The 19,435-nt window shown below is 44.6% G+C and overlaps 1 protein-coding gene across 1 annotated transcript in view; it reads right to left on the bottom strand.

Annotated features, from left to right (window-relative positions):
• cd9a (CD9 molecule a) overlaps window positions 1-19,435 on the bottom strand; it is a 59,312-nt gene that overhangs the window by 10,686 nt on the left and 29,191 nt on the right. The window contains exons 2-3 of the mRNA XM_072241084.1: window positions 12,001-12,103; window positions 772-869 (exon numbers count right to left, since the gene is read on the bottom strand). Of these exons, the coding sequence (XP_072097185.1) occupies window positions 772-869; window positions 12,001-12,103 (201 nt within the window). The remainder of the gene's footprint in view (window positions 1-771; window positions 870-12,000; window positions 12,104-19,435) is intronic.

The following is a 19,435-nucleotide window of genomic DNA, read 5'->3' as shown; positions in this document are numbered from 1 at the left end:
TCATTAGATTCACGCACTCTCATCAACTCGGCAAAATGCAGTGGAAAGTTTATTAGTGTTAGGGCATATTCTGGATTTGGGAGAGATTATAGCAAAATATTAACTGCAGAAACCAATCTTTAGACCTGAGCATGGGCTGCAGATTAAATTTAAAACGCAGCTCCAGACAATAGGTTCCCAGAGCTGTGAACAACAGAAAGGTGATTGATGTTCATTTTGGGTGTCTGGAATGTGGGTACGAAGAAGGTGGTGTGAAAATAATATGTAGTCCAAAGAAGCATTGTGGATAAATTGTAAATATAGATTTGCCCTTTGATCTTTAGCATATAAAACGTCATGAACTGTTGAGTCAAGCAGGTCTCTTCCTCTGGAAGCATCGCAATATAAGGCCTGCTGCTCGTTTTGGTTAAATAAAAGTCTACTTCATAGCTACCAGCTATGTCTCTCAACTTTGATCACGTTTCAACAAATAGCAATATGGTTAGCAGATAAAGATTTTGATCTTTAGCAGGAAGCATATTTCAACATTTCTAAGCCTTGGTCTTGTCACTCTCATGTATGCAAGTGGAATGCCTATGCAATAGGTACTGGACAAACAGAACTTCAAGCTCTGATTTTGACACACAAATTAAAAAAGTAAAAAGAGAAAGCATTGATGTAACTTTAATTTCTAGCATTTAACTTGCATATGCATCTGTAAAACAACTCCTACAAGAATGTCTTTGCTCATAGGACGGAGGTAGAAATGTAAAGTGTAAATGTTCTACTCACACATCCAAGCATGCAGGTGGATTCTTGAATTGCTCCACAGCATCCTAGGAACCCAACAATCATCATCAACGCACCAGCTCCAATCAAAATATAGACACCTACAAGAAGAAGAGGAGATTGCAAGTAGGATAGATAAAAGGGGATGCAGTGGATTTTGTATACTTGTATTTTCAGAAGGCCTTTGATGAGGTGCCACATATGAGGCTGCTTAACAAGTCAAGAGCCCATGGTATTATAACCATATAACAATTACAGCACGGAAACAGGTCATCTCAGCCCTTCTAGTCCTTGCCCAACTCTTACCCTATCCTATTCCCACCGACCTGCACTCAGCCCATAACCCTCCATACCTTTCCTGTCCATATATCTATCCAATTTAACTTTAAATGACAACATAGAACCTGCCTCAACCACTTCTGCTGGAAGCTCATTCCACACAGCTACCACTCTCTGCGTAAAGAAGTTCCCCCTCATGTTACACCTAAACTTTTGTCCTCTAATTCTCAACCCATGCCCTCTTGTTTGAATCTTCCCCACCCTCAATGGAAAAAGTCTAACCACGTCAACTCTATCAATCCCCCTCATAACCTTAAACATCTCTATCAAGTCTCCCCTCAACCTTCTACGCTCCAAAGGAACATTTTAGTAAACCTCCTCTGTACTCTCTCAATTTTATTGACATCTTTCCTATAATTCGGTGACCTGAACTGTACACAACGCTCCAGATTTGGCCTTACCAATGTCTTACACAATTTCAACATTACATCCCAACTCCTATACTCGACGCTCTGATTAATAAAGGCTAGCAAACCAAAAGCTTTCTTCACCACCCTATCCACATGAGATTCCATCTTCAGGGAACTATGCACCATTATTCCTAGATCCCTCTGTTCTAAAGAATTCTTTAATGCCCTACCATTTACCATGTATGCCCTATTTTGATTAGTTCTACCAAAATGTAGCACCTCACATTTTTCAGCATTAAACTCCATCTGCCATCTTTCAGCCCACTTTTCTAACTGTCCTAAATCTCTCTGCATGTTTTGAAAACCTACCTCATCATCCACACACCACCTATCTTAGTATTGCAGGAGAGTTACTAACATGGTCAGAGCACTGGCTGATTGGAAGTAGACAGTGAGTGGGAATAAAAGGATCCTTTTCTGGTTGGCTGCCAGTGAGTAGCGGTGTTCCGCAGAGGTCGGTGTTGGGACCACTTCTTTTTATGCCGTATATAAATGATGTAGATCAGCAGTCCCCAACCACTGGGCCGCAGACCGGTACCGGGCTGCAAAGCATGTGCTACTGGGCCGTGAGGAAACAATACGAGTCAGCTGTACCTTTCCTCATTCCCTGTCACGTACTGTTGAACTTGAACACAGGGTTGCCAACTGTATTGTATTTGCAGGGACATCCCATATATTGGGCTGAATTGGATTGTCCCCTATTTCCCCCGCTAAGGTAGAGCGTTCCTGTGAAACCTTTTGTGCTGAAATGGCGTGAAGCGAAGAAGCAATTACCATTCATTTATATGGGAAAAATTTTTGAGCATTCCCAGACCTAAAAAATAACCTAACAAACCATACCAAATAACACATAAAACGGAAAATAAATAACACTAACATAAAGTAAAATCAGGAATGATATGATAAATACACAGCCTATATAAAGTAGAAATAATGTATGTACAGTATAGTCAGGAAGATGAAGGCAAAACCGATTTCGGGGGGGGGGGGGGAGAAATCGGCACGTACGTGCATGCACACATCACATGAGCACGTCACGCATGTGCACACAGGTGCCCGCGGCAAGGCTTCATGGTCATGGTAGTCTTTCCTGGGGTAAAGTGTCCCAGGATTTGACTACTACTTTTGTCCCTTATTTGGAAGTGAGAAAGTTGGCAACCCTAACTGTAAAAGACATGTTGAGGTGAGTTTAACCCTACTTGAACACCCCCCAGTCACCCCCCCCCCAACAAAAACATTGTCAATATTAAACCGGTCCGCGGTGCAAAAAAGGTTGGGGACCCCTGATTTAGATGATGAAATAGATGGCTTTGTTGCCAAGTTTGCAGATGATACAAAGATTGGTGGAGGGGCAGGTAGTGTTGAGTAAATAGGTAGGATGTAGAAGGACTCAGACAAGTTAGGAGAATGGGCAAGAAAGTGGCAAATGAATTATAATGTTGGAAATTGCATGGTCATGCACTTTGGTAGTAGAAATAAATGTACAGATTATTTTCTAAACAGGGGGAAAACCCAAAAACCTGAGATGCAGAGGGACTTGGGAGTCCTTGTGCAGAACACTCTAAAGCTTAACTTACAGGTAGAGTTGGTGGTGAAGAAGGCAAATGCAATGTTAGCATTCAGTTCAAGAGGTCTAGATTACAAGAGCAAGGATGTGATGTTGAGGCTTTATAAGGCACCGGTGCAGCCTCACCTTGAGTATTGCGTATTGTTTTGGGCTTCTCATCTTAGAAGAGATCTGCTGGCATTGGAGGGGGTCCAGAGGAGGTTCACAAGGATGATTCCAGGAATGAAAGGGTTATCACATGAGGAACATTTGATGGCTCTGGGTCTGTACTTGCTGGAATTTAGAAGGATTGGGGGGGGGGGGAATCTCATTGAAACCTTTCGAATGTAGAAAGGCCTAGACAGAGTACATGTGGAAAGGATGCTTCCCATGGTGGGAGAGTCTAGGACAAGAGGGCACAGCCTCAGGATGGAGGGGCATCTATTCAAAACAGAGATGCAACAAAATTTCTTTAGCCAGAGGGAATTTGTGAAATTTGTTGCCACATTCAGCCGTGGAGGCCAGGTCACTGGGTGTATTCAAGGCAGAGATTGACAGGTTCTTGATTGGACATGGCATCAAAGGCCGGAGAGTGCGGTTGAGGAGGAGAGAATAAAAAAGGATCAGACGTGATTGAATAGTAGAGCAGACTTGATGGGCCAAATGGCCTAAATCTGCTCCTATGTCTTATGGTCTAAGAGGAGGAAGCAGTTGAGTCACAGTAGCACTACTTCCAAGTGTTATTGTCATTAGGTGTACATTAGAACCCTGTTATTGTCTGATGTTCTGCCTCCAACAACAATCTCAAATAACCAGATCTCCAAACACCCAGAATCTGCAAGAGGCTGCAGATGTTGGAAATCTGGAGCAACACAACACACACGGGGCTGAAGGCATTTAGCAAGTTAGGCAGCTTTTATGGTGGGAAATGAACAGTAAACATTTCAGGCCAAGATTCCTACACCTAGGGCTCGGTATTGGAATCCTTGATTATTTGACCAACAGATTTCTATCAGTAAAGAAAGGCAACACCCCCCCCTGTACAGTTACCTTTGACACCAGAAGACAGCCTACTGGCACAGTGACATGACAACAATCTTTCACTCACTATCAGCAAAACAAAGGAGATAGTCATTAACTTCAGGAGTACACACCCACCTGTACCACTGGTGTTGAGGTGCTTGAGAATGTCAAAGTCCAAGGAGTAAGTACCACCATCAGTTTGTCCTGTTCCAGCTACATGGATGCTATAGCTGAAAAGGCTCACCAGAGAAGGCGAAGGAAATTTAACATTTCCACCATGACTTTACCAATCTTTTTTGATGCATCACAGCTTGGGATAGGAATTGCTTGGCTAAGATGAGTAATTACAGAGATGTGAATACAGCCCAGACTAAACTCCCCTCTGTTGATTATCTACACTTCCCATTGGAAGGCTGCTAACAAAAGTCAAGGACCCCTCCCATCCCCATCACTCTCTCTTCTCCAATTGGGCAGAAGATACAAGAACTTGAGAGCACCTACCACCAGGTTCAAGGACAGCTTCTAGCCCACTGTAAACAGTCTGTACTTCACAATTAAACAAAAACGTCCATTGTAGAGCAAAGTGGTCATAGTGTTACTGTACTGAGATAGTGATTACAGTAACATTATGACAATTATGATTGCTTGAGGTAACCCAGAGGATGTTTGAGGGAATCATGCAAGTAACAGAATTGACAGTTCTTTGATCATGCGCAAATGATTCTGTCAGGGTGGCTATAATCTTGGCTGAACTAACTGAAACAAAATTTTGGGAGTGACAAGGAGTATTAGTGATCAAATATTTTGTTTTCGGGCAAGAAGAAAATATGCACAGTAAACCCCTCTAATTGATTTGGGGCAGCCGCTCTGCTGTAAAATTGGATTTGGGTATATGGAAGGTTGCAGGTTGGCCAAATCAATATTGGAGTGTGCAGAGTGGGGAAATGAGTAGGGGAGGCAGACAAATTAAAGGATGTACAATCTGATTCATTGTGGTGGGAAGAATGACAAGGTCATGTAAGTGGTGGAGTAGAGACGAATTACTTCAGTGGAGCAACTAGGATTGCAAACAAACATATTGAAATTTTGAGTGCGTCAGGCATTCTGTCAAGAAGAAAATGGACAGAAAACAACAGTTCACCAAAAGCATGCTCTGAGTGCTCCAGCACCCCGAGTGTGGCGTACAAAAATTACCAGCTACATCCTTTTAAATACACCAAAGCAGTGGTTTTTATTTCAAAAGTTTTGTGCACGGCTGAAATTGCAGTTCTTTTTCTTTGTACGGTGGGACTTACTCTTGATGACACCTTGAGGGCTTGTTGTTTTCGTTAACTGCAATGAGACGTCAAACAGAGCTGCCTTTTACAAGGAACAGGAAATGGTAATGCACATGAAGGATGGCTTTGTGGAAAATTTTAATCATTTACAGCAGTTGACAATAGTAATTTGTGTTTCGAACACAGATGTACATTCTGCAAGTAGCACGTTGTTTGGTTTCTGATGCCGTAATTTTAAATGTTTTTTGTTGAAAAGACTGAGATCAGATTAATTTCCAGCTACAGATTAGTTGATTAAATTGCTTGCTTTCTACGTCTTGTTATTTGATGGAAAACTACACCCAGACACTTAGATATAATAAGTGATTCATACAAAAATGCAAAGTTGCAGTTACCGCTTTCAAACTCATCTCACTGGAACTGTTAATTAGTAGCTTTGTCTAAACACTGATTATATGGACGCAAACAAGAGGAATTCTGCAGATGCTGGAAATTCAAGCAACACACATCAAAGTTGCTGGTGAATGCAGCAGGCCAGGCAGCACCTCTAGGAACAGGGGTACAGTCGACGTTTCGGGCCAAGACCCTTCGTCAGGACTAACTGAAAGAAGACTAACTTGCAAATCTCTTACTAGCTCTTCTTTCAGTTAGTCCTGACGAAGGGTCTCGGCCCGAAACGTCAACTGTACCTCTTCCTAGGGATGCTGCCTGGCCTGCTGCGTTCACCAGCAACTTTGATGTGTGTTGACCGACTATATAGAATTCAGCTGAAATTCAAGCATGTACACCTAGACTTTCACATACAAGTGTTAATAAAAAGTCAAAAACAAGTGGCTGAACTTTCCAGTAGGCGGCCTGGTCAATTTAAGTAAAAGGTTTTTAAACAAGTCAAACTCAAATTGCAGGTGCTACGTGGCTTTAGTTACCAGTTCAAAAAAGCTCTGAAGATGGTGGTTGCTAGCAATGGATAGTGCTTAGGGCAATGGGCAGATGGAACACAATGTAGGGATGTGCATGATTGTGTATACTTCAAACGTTGGTGTTAGCCTGCTTTTTGAGCTGAGGAAGTTTGTGCAATGTCTAATGCGTGAGCTATTGGTTTTATCAACGTCACTATAAAGAGCAGGCAGATCATGCCACACATAATTACATTTAGGAAGTTAAAGAATGCAGAATATAATGTTTTACTTACAGAGGACTATCAGGGCAAATAGGAAAGTAAGGCGCAAGGATACAGTGAAGTAGATTGAGAGAGTAAGAGTTTATCTTTTAGTGTATGAGAGATATTGGTGCATTATAGTCACGTGCACCAAAATACCGCGGAAAAACTAGTTTTGCTTCCTGTTCATAGAGAAAAAGAATATCAGCATAGGCATAAGATTAGCTGAATATCGGAGGCAAAGAAAGGGAATAAAAAGGGACTTTTTCTGATTGGCTGCTGGTGACTAGTGGTGTTTGGTGTTGGGTCCACATTGTATGATCATGATCTGGGTGAAGGATTTGAGGCTTTGCAGCCAAGTATGGATGATACAAAGATAGGTGAGAGCACGTAGTCCTCAGATTAGGAGAATGGCTAAGAAGTGGCAGATAGAATATAATGTAGAAAAGTGTATGATCATGCACTTTGACAGGAGAACTAAAGACAATTTTCTAAATGAGGAGCAAATTCAGAAATCAGAGGTGCAAATGAGCCTTACTGCGGTATTCCCTAAAGATAACTTAGAAGCTGATTTAGTAGTAAGGAAGGCAAATGCAATGTTAGCATTATTTCAGGAAGGCTAGAATTTAAAAGCAAGGATGCAATGCTGAAGCTTTAAGTAGTATTGGCCAGACATCTTTTGGAATATAATGAGCAGTTTTAGGCCCCTTCTTTAGGAAAGGAGATGCCAGCATTGGAGAAGGTCCAGAGTAGGTTCACAAACATGATCCCAGGAATGAAAAGGGTAAGGGATAAGGAGCATTTGATGGCTCTGGCCCTGTACTTACTGGAATTTAGAAGAATGGGATGGGGGTGGGGGGACATTTCATTGAAAACTAGTGAATATTGATAAGCCAAGATAGAGTGGACATAGAAACATAGAAAACCTACAGCACAATACTGGCACTTCGGCCCACTAGTTGTGCTGAACACGTTCCTACCTTAGAACTACCTAGGCTTTACCCATAGCCCTCTATTTTTCTAAGCTCCATGTAGCCACCCCGGAATCTCTTAAAAGACCCTTTCGTTTTCGCCTCCACCACCACTGCCGGCAGCCCATTCCACGCACTCACCACTCTATGTGAAAAAAAAACTTACCCAACATCTCTTCTGTACCTACTTCCAAGCACCTTAACACTATGCCCTCGAGTGCTAGCTATTTCAGCCCTGGGGAAAAGCCTCTGACTACCCACACGATCAATGACTCCCACCACCTTGTACACCTCTATCAGGTCACCTCTCATCCTCCGTCGCTCTAAGGAGAAAAGGCTGAGTTCGCTCAACCTGTCCTCATAAGGCATGCTCCCCAATCCAGGTAACATCCTTGTAAATCTCCTCTGCACCCTTTCTATGGTTTCCACGTCCTTCCTGTAGTGAGGCAATGAGAATTGAGCACAGTACTCCAAGTGGGGTCTGACCAGGGTCCTATATAGCTGCAACATTACCTCTCGGCTCCTAAACTCAATCCCACGATTGATGAAGGCCAATGCACCGCATGCCTTCTTAACCACACAGTCAATCTGCATTGCAGCTTTGACTGTCTTATGGACTCGGACCCCAAGATCCCTCTGATTTTCTACACTGCCAAGAGTCTTACCATTAATACTATATTATGACATCATATTTGACATACCAAAAGGAACCACCTCACACTTATCTGAGTTGAACTCCATCTGCTACCTCACAACCCAGTTTTGCATCCTATCAATATCCCGTTGTAACCTCTGACAGCCCTCCACACTAAACACAACACCCTCAACCTTTGTATCATCAGCAAATTTACTAACCCATCCCTCCACTTCGTCATCCAGGTCATTTATAAAAATCACGAAGAGTAGGAGTCCCAGAACAGATCCCTGAGGCACACCACTGGTCACCAGCCTCCACGCAGAATAAGACCCGTCTATATCCACTCTTTGCCTTCTGTGGGCAAGCCAGTTCTGGATCCACAAAGCAATGTCCCCTTGCAGCCCATGCCTCCTTACTTTCTCAATAAGCCTTGCACGGGGCACCTTATCCAATGCCTTGCTGAAATCCATGTACACTACATCTATGGCTCTACCTTCAATGTGTTTAGTCACATCCTCAAAAAATTCAATCAGGGCCGTAAGGCACGACCTGCCTTTGACAAAGCCATGCTGACTATTCCTCATCACATTATGCCTCTCCAAATGTTCATAACTCCTGCCTCTCAGGATATTCTCCATCAACTTACCAACCACTGAAGAAAGACTCACTGGCCTATAACTTCCTGGGCTATCCCTACTCCTTTTCCTGAATTAGAGAAGAACATCCACACCTCTCCAATCCTCCGGAACCTCTCCCATCTCCATCGATGATGCAAAGATCATTGTCAGAAGCTCAGCAATCTCCTCCCTCGCTTCCCACAGTAGCCTGGGGTACATCCCGTCCAGTCCCGGTGACTTATCCAACTTGATGCTTTCCAAAAGCTCCAGCACATCCTCTTTCTTAATATCTACATTCTCAAGCTTTTCAGTCCATTGCAAATCATCCCTACAATCACCAAGATCCTCTTCTGTAGTGAATACTGAAGCAAAGTATTCATTAAGTACCTCTGCTATTTCCTCCAGTTCCATACACACTCTTCCACTGTCACATTTGATTGGTCCTATTCTCTCATGTCTTATCCTCTTGCTCTTCACATACTTGTAGAATGCCTTGGGATTTTCCTTAATTCTGTCCACCAAGGCTTTCTCATAGCCCCTTCTGGCTCTCCTAATTTCATTCTTAAGCTACTTCCTGCTAGCTTTATAATCTTCTAGATTCCTATCATCACCTAGTTTTTTGAACCTTTTGTAAGCTCTCCTTTTCTTCTTGACTAGATTTACAACAGTCTTTGTACACCACAGATCTTGTACCCTATCGTCCTTTCCATGAATCACTGGAACGTACCTACTCAAAACCCCACGCAAATATCCCCTGAACATTTGCCACATTTCTTCCGTACGTTTCCCCGAGAACATCTGTTTCCAATTTATGCTTCCAAGTTCCTGCTTGATAGCCTCATATTCCCCCTTACTCCAATTAAACGCTTTCCTAACTTGTCTGTTCCTATCCCTCTCCAATGCTATTGTAAAGGAGATTGAATTGTGATCACTATCTCAAAATGCTCTCCCACTGACAGACCTGACACCTGACCAGGTTCATTTCCCAATACCAGATCAAGTACAGCCTCTCCTCTTGTAGGCTTATCTACATATTGTGTCAAGAAACCTTCCTGAACACACCTAACAAACTCCACCCCGTCTAAACCCCTCACTCTAGGGAGATGCCAATCAATATTTGGGAAATTAAAATCTCCCACCACAACAACCCTGTTATTATTACTCCTTTCAGAATCTGTCTCCCTATCTGTTCCTCGATATCCCTGTTACTATTGTGCGGCCTATAAAAAACACCCATTTTGACCCCTTCCTATTCCTAACTTCCACCCAGAGACTCTGTAGACAACCCCTCCATGACTTCCTCATTCTCTGCAGCCGTGACACTATCTCTGATTAACAGTGCCACACCCCCAACACTTTTGCCTCTCTCCCTGTCTAAAGCTTGGCACCTGAAGTAGCCATTCCTGCCCCTGCACCATCCAAGTCTCTGTAATGGCCACAACATCATAGCTCCAAGTGCTGATCCATGCTCTAAGCTCATCGCTTTATTCATGACATGGGGAGGAAGTTTCCATTAGTGGAAGAGTCTAGGACCATAGGGCATAAACTCAGAATACAAGGACTTCCTTTTTAAAACCTAGATAAGGTTGAACTTCTTTAGTCAGAGGGTGATGAATCTCTGGAATTTATTTCCACAGGGGGCTTGGAAGGCAAAGCCATAGGATATATTTAAAGCAAAGATTGATAAGCTCTTGATTAATAAGGTGTCAACGGTTACAGGGAGAGGCAGGAGAATGGGATGGAGAGGGAAAATAAATCATCCATGATTGAATAGTGGAACAGACGGCAATAGGCCAAATGGTTTAATTTTGCTCCTAAGTCTTGTGATCTTAACCTGTTTAAAAATATGTATGAACATTTGAAGATGTACCAACGGAATTGCCACAGAGTACTGAAGAACGCTAACCTTCTACCTGGTGACTGGAATGGGGGCAGGTAAATAGGGAAGTATGGGTTTAATTGAGCTGCCTTTGGTGCGGGGATTTCGTTTAAAGTAACACTGGTGACATGGCAAGACAGGGGTTAAGACAACCTTGTATATATACTGCTGCTCTCTGCCAAAGCTGGCTGGACAAGGCTGTGCAGGCCAGTACCAGGACAGCTGCATGTGATAAGCAACAATATGTCCTCTGTGTTATCTACCCATTTGGTTCTTCATTGAGCTCAAAGTTTCAGCAGCAACAATAAATTGGGAGTTTGCAGAGTTAATTGACAAGGGGTGGAATCAAAAGAAATTGTTGGGAGATAAAAGACAATGGGTCCACTTTGGAGATATCTCCAACAGCACCAGGAGGCACCACGGCCATGGATAATTCAGTATCAGGAATGTTGCTAGTCGGCCTTGCTGCAAGAGTATCGTTCTATGAGATACTATATTACCATCAGATACACGTCCTTCCTACCATCCTACACCAATTCCTCACATAACCCATCCACTTTTCTTCTCTTGCACATGGCCACTTTAAGCAACTTTGTTATATTTACTAGATTTAAATTGCTTTTTTTTCTCCCCAAACTTCTTTGTGTCTAAGATCTCATTCTTATCCCTCCTAGTTATTGTCCTGATGCTCCAGATCAAATACTCACAGGTACATATCCTGCCTTAAGGAATATTGTTTGGACTGCAGGCAGTGGCACTGGGCACCTGGTGCGACCACCTGCATTTTGCTGGCTCTCTGGCCACAGTGGTTCACTGGCAGCTCAGTGTGGAACGGCTGCCGGTGAGGGATGGTGTTGGGATGGTGAATGGTACGGTCACTCAGCACTGAGATGCGGGGCCTAGGTTAACATCCTGGGTAACAACCTGTGCGCAGACCTCTGGATGTAACTGACATGTGTCCAGCTTGTCTTCAACTGAGTGTGCATGGACAGCAGCACCAAAGAGCGACCTCAAGACATGAATGAGGCCCTGGTCCACGCCACAGCCAAGACCATGCAGCTTCCCCCACTGCCAGTCTCACCAAAGAACCAGTGAATTGGACTCACTATGTAGCAGGGTCTTGCAATCAGAACAAAAAATGTCCCAGACAACTATCCGCACTGAACAATGGACCACGCTCTATGCACTGGCAGAGACGCCGTTTTCCCTGTGTGGCTGAAGCATGCTGCAACTTGGTGCATGACAAGTGCAGATCTGTCACTATCTAACCACACACCTGTGGTGTCCACCTGTTGCTCTTGATAACCAGCAGTGTCTTGTGAATGTGGATGAACTCTACTCCTAACCTCACAGCCCCAAGCTTTTCCATCTTACCTGTGTAGAAAGTAGAAGACTGGTTTTCAAACTCAAATATGTGCTTTGTTGACTGATCAAAACGAAGCCATAATCCAACTGCCAGGACTGCAATACCTGCAAGCTGAAGAAGAGGAGAAATAATATTGAGTCACACGTCCAAAAAGAAGTTTTAGCACTAAACTTATCAGTCTGCAAATAATTTATCCCTTCTCTTTAATGGAGATGAAATAAAAAGCTGGTAAGCAGTGCAGTAGAAAACTCTTGCCTTCAGTTTGCTTTTCAACAGGAAATAATAAATTAAACAAATTATAAGTTAATAGATCTCTATGAGGAATCCATTTAAAAAAGATTTAATACATTGCAAGTGTTTTCATACTTGTAGATTGTCTTGCAGTCAACCTGAGCTCATTTTTTAAGCTCCTGCACATTTTCCAATACCTTAAGTAATACCTTACTTATACTTTACTTTATTGTCACCAAACAATTGTTACTAGAATGTACAATCATCACAGCGATATTTGATTCTGCGCTTTGCACTCCCTGGAGTACAAATCAATAGTAAATATTAAAAATTTAAATTATAAATCATAAATAGAAAATAGAAAAGGGAAAGTAAGGTAGTGCAATTTGGAGGGTACGGCCCAGATCCGGGTCAGGACCCGTTCAGCAGTCTTATCACAGTTGGAAAGAAGGTGTTCCCAAATCTGGCCATACGAGTCTTCAAGCTCCTGAGCCTTCTCCCAGAGGGAAGCGATACGAAAAGTGTTTTGGCTGGGTGGGTCGTGTCCTTGATTATCCTGGCAGCACTGCTCCGACAGCGTGTGGTGTAAAGTGAGTCCAAGGACGGAAGAGTGGTTTGTGTGATGTGTTGGGCTGTGTTCATGATCTTCTGCAGCTTTTTCCGGTCTTGGACAGGACAACTTCCATACCAGGTTGTGATACACCCTAGAACAATGCTTTCTATGGTGCATCTATAAAAATTAGTGAGGGTTTTAGGGGACAGGCCAAATTTCTTTAGCTTTCTCAGGAAGTAAAGGCGCTGGTGGGCCTTCTTGGCAGTGGACTCTGTTTGGTTAGACCAAGTCAGGTCATTTGTGATATTGACCCTGAGGAACTTAAAGCTTTTGACCTGTTCCACTTGCGCACCACTGATGTAAATTGAGTCATGCGGTCTGCTACTCCTTCTGAAGTCAACAACCAATTCCTTCATCTTGCTGACGTTGAGGGATAGGTTATTGTCTTCGCACCATGCCACCAGGTTCTTAATTTCCTCTCTGTACTCAAACTCATCATTACCCGAGATACGGCCTACAACTGTGGTGTCATCAGCAAACTCATATATTGAGTTTGATGGAAACTTGGCTACACAATCACGGGCATACAGTGAGTACAGCAGGGGCTGAGTACACAGCCTTGTGGGGCACTGGTGCTCAGAGTGATTGTAGAGGAGAGCTTGTTCCCTATTTTTACAGCCTGGGTCCTTTCTGTGAGGAAGTTGAAGATCCAGCTGCAGATCTGAGTGCTAAGGCCCAGGTACCAGAGCTTAGGAATCAGTTTATTTGGAATGATGGTATTAAAGACAGAGCTGTAGTCAATGAAAAGGAGCCTTACATATGTGTCTTTATTCTCCAGGTGTTCTAAGGAGGAATGTACGGCCAGAGAGATGGCATCTGCCATTGACCTGTTGCTCCGGTAGGCGAATTGCAAAGCGTCGAGGTTGACCGGTAGGCTGTGGTTGATGTGTGCCATAACCAATCTCTCAAAGCACTTCATAGCAATTGATGTCAGAGCCACAGGTCGACAGTCATTCAGGCATGCCATCTTGCTCTTCTTCGGCACCGGGATTATTGTTGCCTTCTTAAAACACGAGGGGATCTTAGATTGAAACAAGGAGCAGTTGAAGATGTCAGCAAACACTCTAGCTAGCTCACTTGCACAGGCTCGGAGAACCCGTCCCGGGTCGCTATCTGGGCCCGTCCCCTTCCTTGGATTTATCTTCAGGAAGGCCCTTCTAACGTCCTCCTCGGTGACGATGAATCTCGATGCCACCAGGTCCGGTTCATCCGGAGGGAGCGGGACACTCTTCTTCTGTTCAAATCTTGCGTAGAATATGTTAAGTTTGTCAGGAAGAGAAGTGCCACAGTTATTGATATTCCCAGCCTTTTCTTTGTGACCAGTGATCTCACTTAGACCTTGCCATAGTCTACTGACATCCCTTTGGTTAGCCTGGGCTTCCAACTTGGCTTGATATTGCCTCTTGGTGTCCTTAATGGCTTTCCTGAGTTCATGCCTGGATTCCACGTAGCGACTGGCATCCCTGGACCTAAAAGCCGCAGCTCGAGCCTTCAAAAGGGACTTGACCTCATAATTCATCCATGGTTTCTGGTTGGGGAAATCCCGGATCATCTTGTGATTCACAGAGTCCTCTGTGCATTTCCAGATAAAGTCCGTGACAGCTGAGGCATACTAATTGAGGTTAGCTGCCGAGACCTTGAATACTAACCAGTCCACCGATTCAAAGCAGTCACGGAGGACCTCATCCGTTTCCTCTGTCCAACGCCACACTACTTTTGACACCGTGACCTTCCACTTCAGTTTCTGTTTGTAAGCCGGGAGGAGGAGTACGGCCTGATGGTCTGATTTTCCGAAGTGAGGTCCTGGGACGGAACGGTAGGCATCCTTGACTGCTGTGTAGCAGTGGTCAAGTATATTTGGGCCTCCAGTGGGGCAGGAGGCATGTTGGTATAACTTTGGCAGCGTCTTTCTGAAGTTGGCCTGGTTAACGGCCCAGGCTGTACTGAGCAAAGCCTCCGGATACCTGGTCTCAAGTTCACTGATGTTGGCATACAGTATGTTCAGAGTACACTCCACGTCCGCCTGGGGGGGAATGTAGACCGCTGTCAGGATGACCAAGGTGAATTCCCGTGGCAGATAGTAGGGACGACACTTCACCAACAGGTGTTCCAGGTCCGGGCTGCAGGAGCTTGTCAGTGCCACTGTGCCCGAGCACCACACAGTGTTGATCAGTAGGCAGACACCACCTCCCCTCGTCTTGCCTGAAGACACCGTGCGGTCCATCCGACGGATCGAAAAGCCCTCCGGTCGGATGGCAGTTGGGGGTGGCAGGGGAGAGCCAGGTCTCGGTGAAACAGAATACACAGCAGTTCTGCATCTCCCTGCAATAGGTGAGCCTCCCCTTAAGATCATCCACCTTGTTCTCTATGGTTTGCACATTAGCTAGTAGGATGGTGGGCACAGGGACCCTGAAGCCCCTCAGCTTCAATCTGACCAGCAGCCCAGCTCTTTTCCCACGTTTCCTTGATAAGTAGTGCATCTTTCCAGGTTTCCATCGATGCAGTGTGTTGTTGTCAGCTCTGAGGTTGGTGGACGCGTCCCGTGGGGATCGATCGGCGGGTCACGTCATCCGACGCTCGGGGTCGGGCCGAGTGATGGGGGAGGCTCCGCTGCCACTTCCAGCTGCCGGGGGGCCTAGGCTGTCGATTGGGATGGGCCCCAAAGCCTACACTTAATCCCGGAGGGCCAGGCTCCTGGCTGATACAAGTCCGTGAGCTGAGTCACGGTTGCGGAGGCCTCCGCTCCAGCTGAGCCTCGAACTCAATTTCCGAGGTCGGCAGCGGAGGCCTCATTTCTGGCAGCTGTGGATGTCCACCAACAGGGCTCTACAGTGGTCACTCCGGGAAAGCGTCTGGGGCACCTTGAGGTCTCCGACGTCACTTCTTTTTGGTTATCTGCTCTGGAGAGGTGCTGGTCAGAATGGGCCGCGTCTCCAAGTGCTCCGGCACGGTAGCAGGCCGCGGGTCTCCAGGAATGTGGTGGGCCTCGCTGGTCGGGTCCAGGTGCAGTCCGGGGTTGAAGAAGCAATTCTGGCACAGTGATCTCCAGCTGGGTCAGTAGCTTCGCCAGGGTGTTGTTGATCTTGCTAGGTGTAGCAGATTGGAGGTGTAGAAGGGTTTCTAGGGTATAGGATAGTGGAGAGGGCAGTTTACTCGAGAGAGCACACGCAGAGTCGCCAGATACCGGCGCCATCTTGAAAACCGTTAATACAATCTATTGCTGATTGTGTAGTGGTATCTGCACCAAACTTTGGGACGAGTGGCACCGGGTTCAAATCTGGCCAGCTCCTTGCTCGTCTTCCATCTGTGCTGGGTTGATTAACATTTGTTTCACGAGGCTGTTAAAAGTGATGGGTAGATTGCTGCCTGATGTACTAAACAAGACATGGGGAGGAACTTACTTTTTTTTGAAAAAGTAATACAGTCCATTATATTAATAAATTCAATGCACTAAATGAACAAGAGTGACCAATAATGTACAACAGCAATAGAGAACATTGAAAATCGTATACAGGGACAAGAAAACTTGACAAAAATGAGATATCAAGGCTGAACAGAAGGGGCAAGGACATAATTAAAGACAAGAAAGCCTGCAGATGCTGGACATCCAAAGCAACACAAACTAAATGCTGGAGGAGCTCAGCAGGCCAGGGAGCATCGATGGAAAAGAACAAACAGTTGGTGTTTCAGACTGAGACCCTTCTTTGAAACTGGTCAAACCCCCTGGTTTCCTTGGCTCCATAAGTCTAGGGAAGACAACTCCCGGCCCCGCCAAACTCTTGGGGTTGAGGTACTCTGCCACTCACACCCGTTTGTGTGGATGCTGTGTAATTTGTTAACGTTACAAATTAGTGCCACAAACTAACAGATAGTACACCACATACCATTAAAAGATTAATGTTATGAATCTTAATTTGACTAAAAGGTTAGTAAAGAAAAGAACAAACAAAAGGGCCCATTTTAATGAAACAGTCAAATGTGCACAAGTTGGATCTCAAAGTTTCTCTATAGTCACCGATGCTCAATCAACCTCGCTCCGGGCTTCATAGAATCACGGTCCTGCTCCCGGTCATATCCTACAACCTATTCTCTCCTGTGTCTTCCCTCTTCATCCCCTCTCGAGCAAAAGCCCCAAGCCCAATCTTAGTGTCCCTCACCAGAGAAACCTCCCCTTAATTCAACCATCCTAATTGGATGGCACACATTTCTCCTCATCCTATATCTTCAACATTAACCCCAAAAAAGCTGAGAGTAGAACAGACTGCTCTTGCAGAACTGCTAAATGAAATACATACAGCATAACAGTAAGAATATGAACCAGGGCATTACACTGGAAAGGCAAGGGAGAATGCCAGAATTAAAAGGTGGGGGAAGATGGGAGAAGACGCTTCCTTCTCAATCCTGAAGGCGGCTCACGGCCTGAAACGTTGACTGTTTGTTCTTTTCCATGGATGCTACCTGACTTGCTGAGCTCCTCCAGCATCTTGTGGGTGTTGCTAAGGAAATAATTAAGTTAGGAAGAGAACCACCATTATCTTAACAAAGAGTAAGAAACAAAACAGCAACCCAGGCCATATGCAGACAAATAAGAGGCAAGACAGGATGAGAAAGAGTCAGAACAAGAGTAAACAAAAAGGAATAATGCCTAAGTGGCAGAACTGGTAATTATTCTGCTTTACTATTTGCTGAATAGATAGGTATACATCACTGGATAACAAAATTAGTAATTAAACAGATCCACCCCACATTACAACATCGTTCACTGAAATGTCACATCCCCACCCAGCGGAAGAATCCTGCTGTCCCACAGCAGTCAGCAAATCCAAACCACCACCCTCCTGAAGATGACAGAAAGCATGTGTGAGACAGCGAGATCCTTATTCTCCTGTGGTAGTGTAGCAGTTAGCATGATGCTATTACAGCTCAGGGGCCTCCTAAGTTAGACTTCAATTCTGGCACTGCTCTGTAAGGAGTCTCTGTACGTCATCCCCATGGAATGTGTGGGTATCCTCTGGGGCCTCCGGTTTACTCCCACAGTCCAAAGACGTACTGGGTAGATTAAAACTGGTCATTATAAACTGTCCCATGATTAGGTTAGGTTTAATAGGTTTTGTAGGGTGTTGCTGGAGCAGCATTGCTTGAGGGACCGAAAGGACCTACTCCACGTGCATTGCCTAAATAAATAAAAAGATCTTGTATAGCTTAGCACTTAACACTATTTCCCACCATTCCAATTATCAATCATCAATGGCTCACTGATATAAAACTGTGTTGTACATAATCTACCCATTTGATGTAATCTTCTCATGATCTGGTTGCCCCAAATTCTCACCCCTCCATTCAAGCTACATATTCCCAAATAAAACTGAGTGCCTTGTATTGTATTTATTAAAAAAAATCTCAATTTAAGGCAGAGCTTCGGAGGGCTAATGGCGCCTAACAACGACTCCTTCGCTTGCCTCTTTGGAAACAGCTTTATTTCTAGCTTTAATATCTCTATTTTTCCCCTTTCAGACCCTTTTGAAGACCCTGACCTGCAGTTACACGCTGACTACTGTTCTTTGCGGCAATGGGACCCACTCTCGGGGTTTCACAACTGGCTGGTGTTCGGCACGCCAAGGGCTTGCTCGGCCTAAGAGTTCGGCTCACCTTTGGAAGCCTAAGATCTCAAGGCTCTGGAGATAGGCAGCTCAAAGGTCAGAGTCACAGCAGATCCGTGTGTCATCAGGGGAGTCGGAAGATCTACGGCTGTGTGCCCAGAGACCGGAGCACAGTGCTCAAAAAAAAAAGCAACGTAACGGACTTTTAACATCGTAAACCAGTGAGTTGTTTGTTATGTCTCCCCTCTCACTGTGAAATGGTGACACCTCTTTCTCCCTTACTTGGAGGGGGGGAGAGGAGGAGGAGGAGAAAAGAGAGAGAGAGAGACACACACACACACACACACACAGAGCCAGCGGTATGTCGAATGCCGTGAGAACTATGTAGTGCAAGTCTGTGTCTTTACTAATGCTTTGCTCACGCTGGAGTGCTCGGTGGTGGGTGCCGATACTTTTTTTTGCTGGTGAGGGAGGGGGATTGTTGCTTGCTGCCGCTTACGCACGGGAGGGAGTGGAGCCGGGGGGGGTGGGGGTGGAATTTGGGGTTCTAACATTTAACTGTCGTTCATTCTTTGGTGCACTCCTGTGTTTTCATGGGAGGTTGTGAATAAAAAGCATTTCAGGATGTATATTGTATATTCTGACATTAAATGTACTTTTGAATTTCATCTTATTTCATAACTAAAGTGAACATCTGAGCTTTTGGCTCATCTTCCTCTACAAAAATATACAAAGAAAGTGAATGAATTGAACTGGAATTTTACAACAATAAAAACAAAAAGTTGGACCTTGCCATTCAGTTCCTTGTGTTGACATTGCTACTCATAAATACAGCTGCTCTCTTTAGCCCAGCGCCAATTTGCTGCACTAATCCCCTTTTTATCAACTGCAATAATATACCTACCCACCTGTCTGGAAAATACAGTCATTAAGCCCCCAGAGTCCACCGGAATACAGAAATTCCGAATGATTCACAACTCCCAGTTAAAAAAATCTTCC

This window comes from Mobula birostris, chromosome 23 (assembly GCF_030028105.1).
Source record: "Mobula birostris isolate sMobBir1 chromosome 23, sMobBir1.hap1, whole genome shotgun sequence".
Taxonomy (NCBI): domain Eukaryota; kingdom Metazoa; phylum Chordata; class Chondrichthyes; order Myliobatiformes; family Myliobatidae; genus Mobula; species Mobula birostris.
The sequence above is the reverse complement of the archived record's forward strand: the minus strand, read 5'-3'. Positions and strand labels throughout refer to the sequence as shown.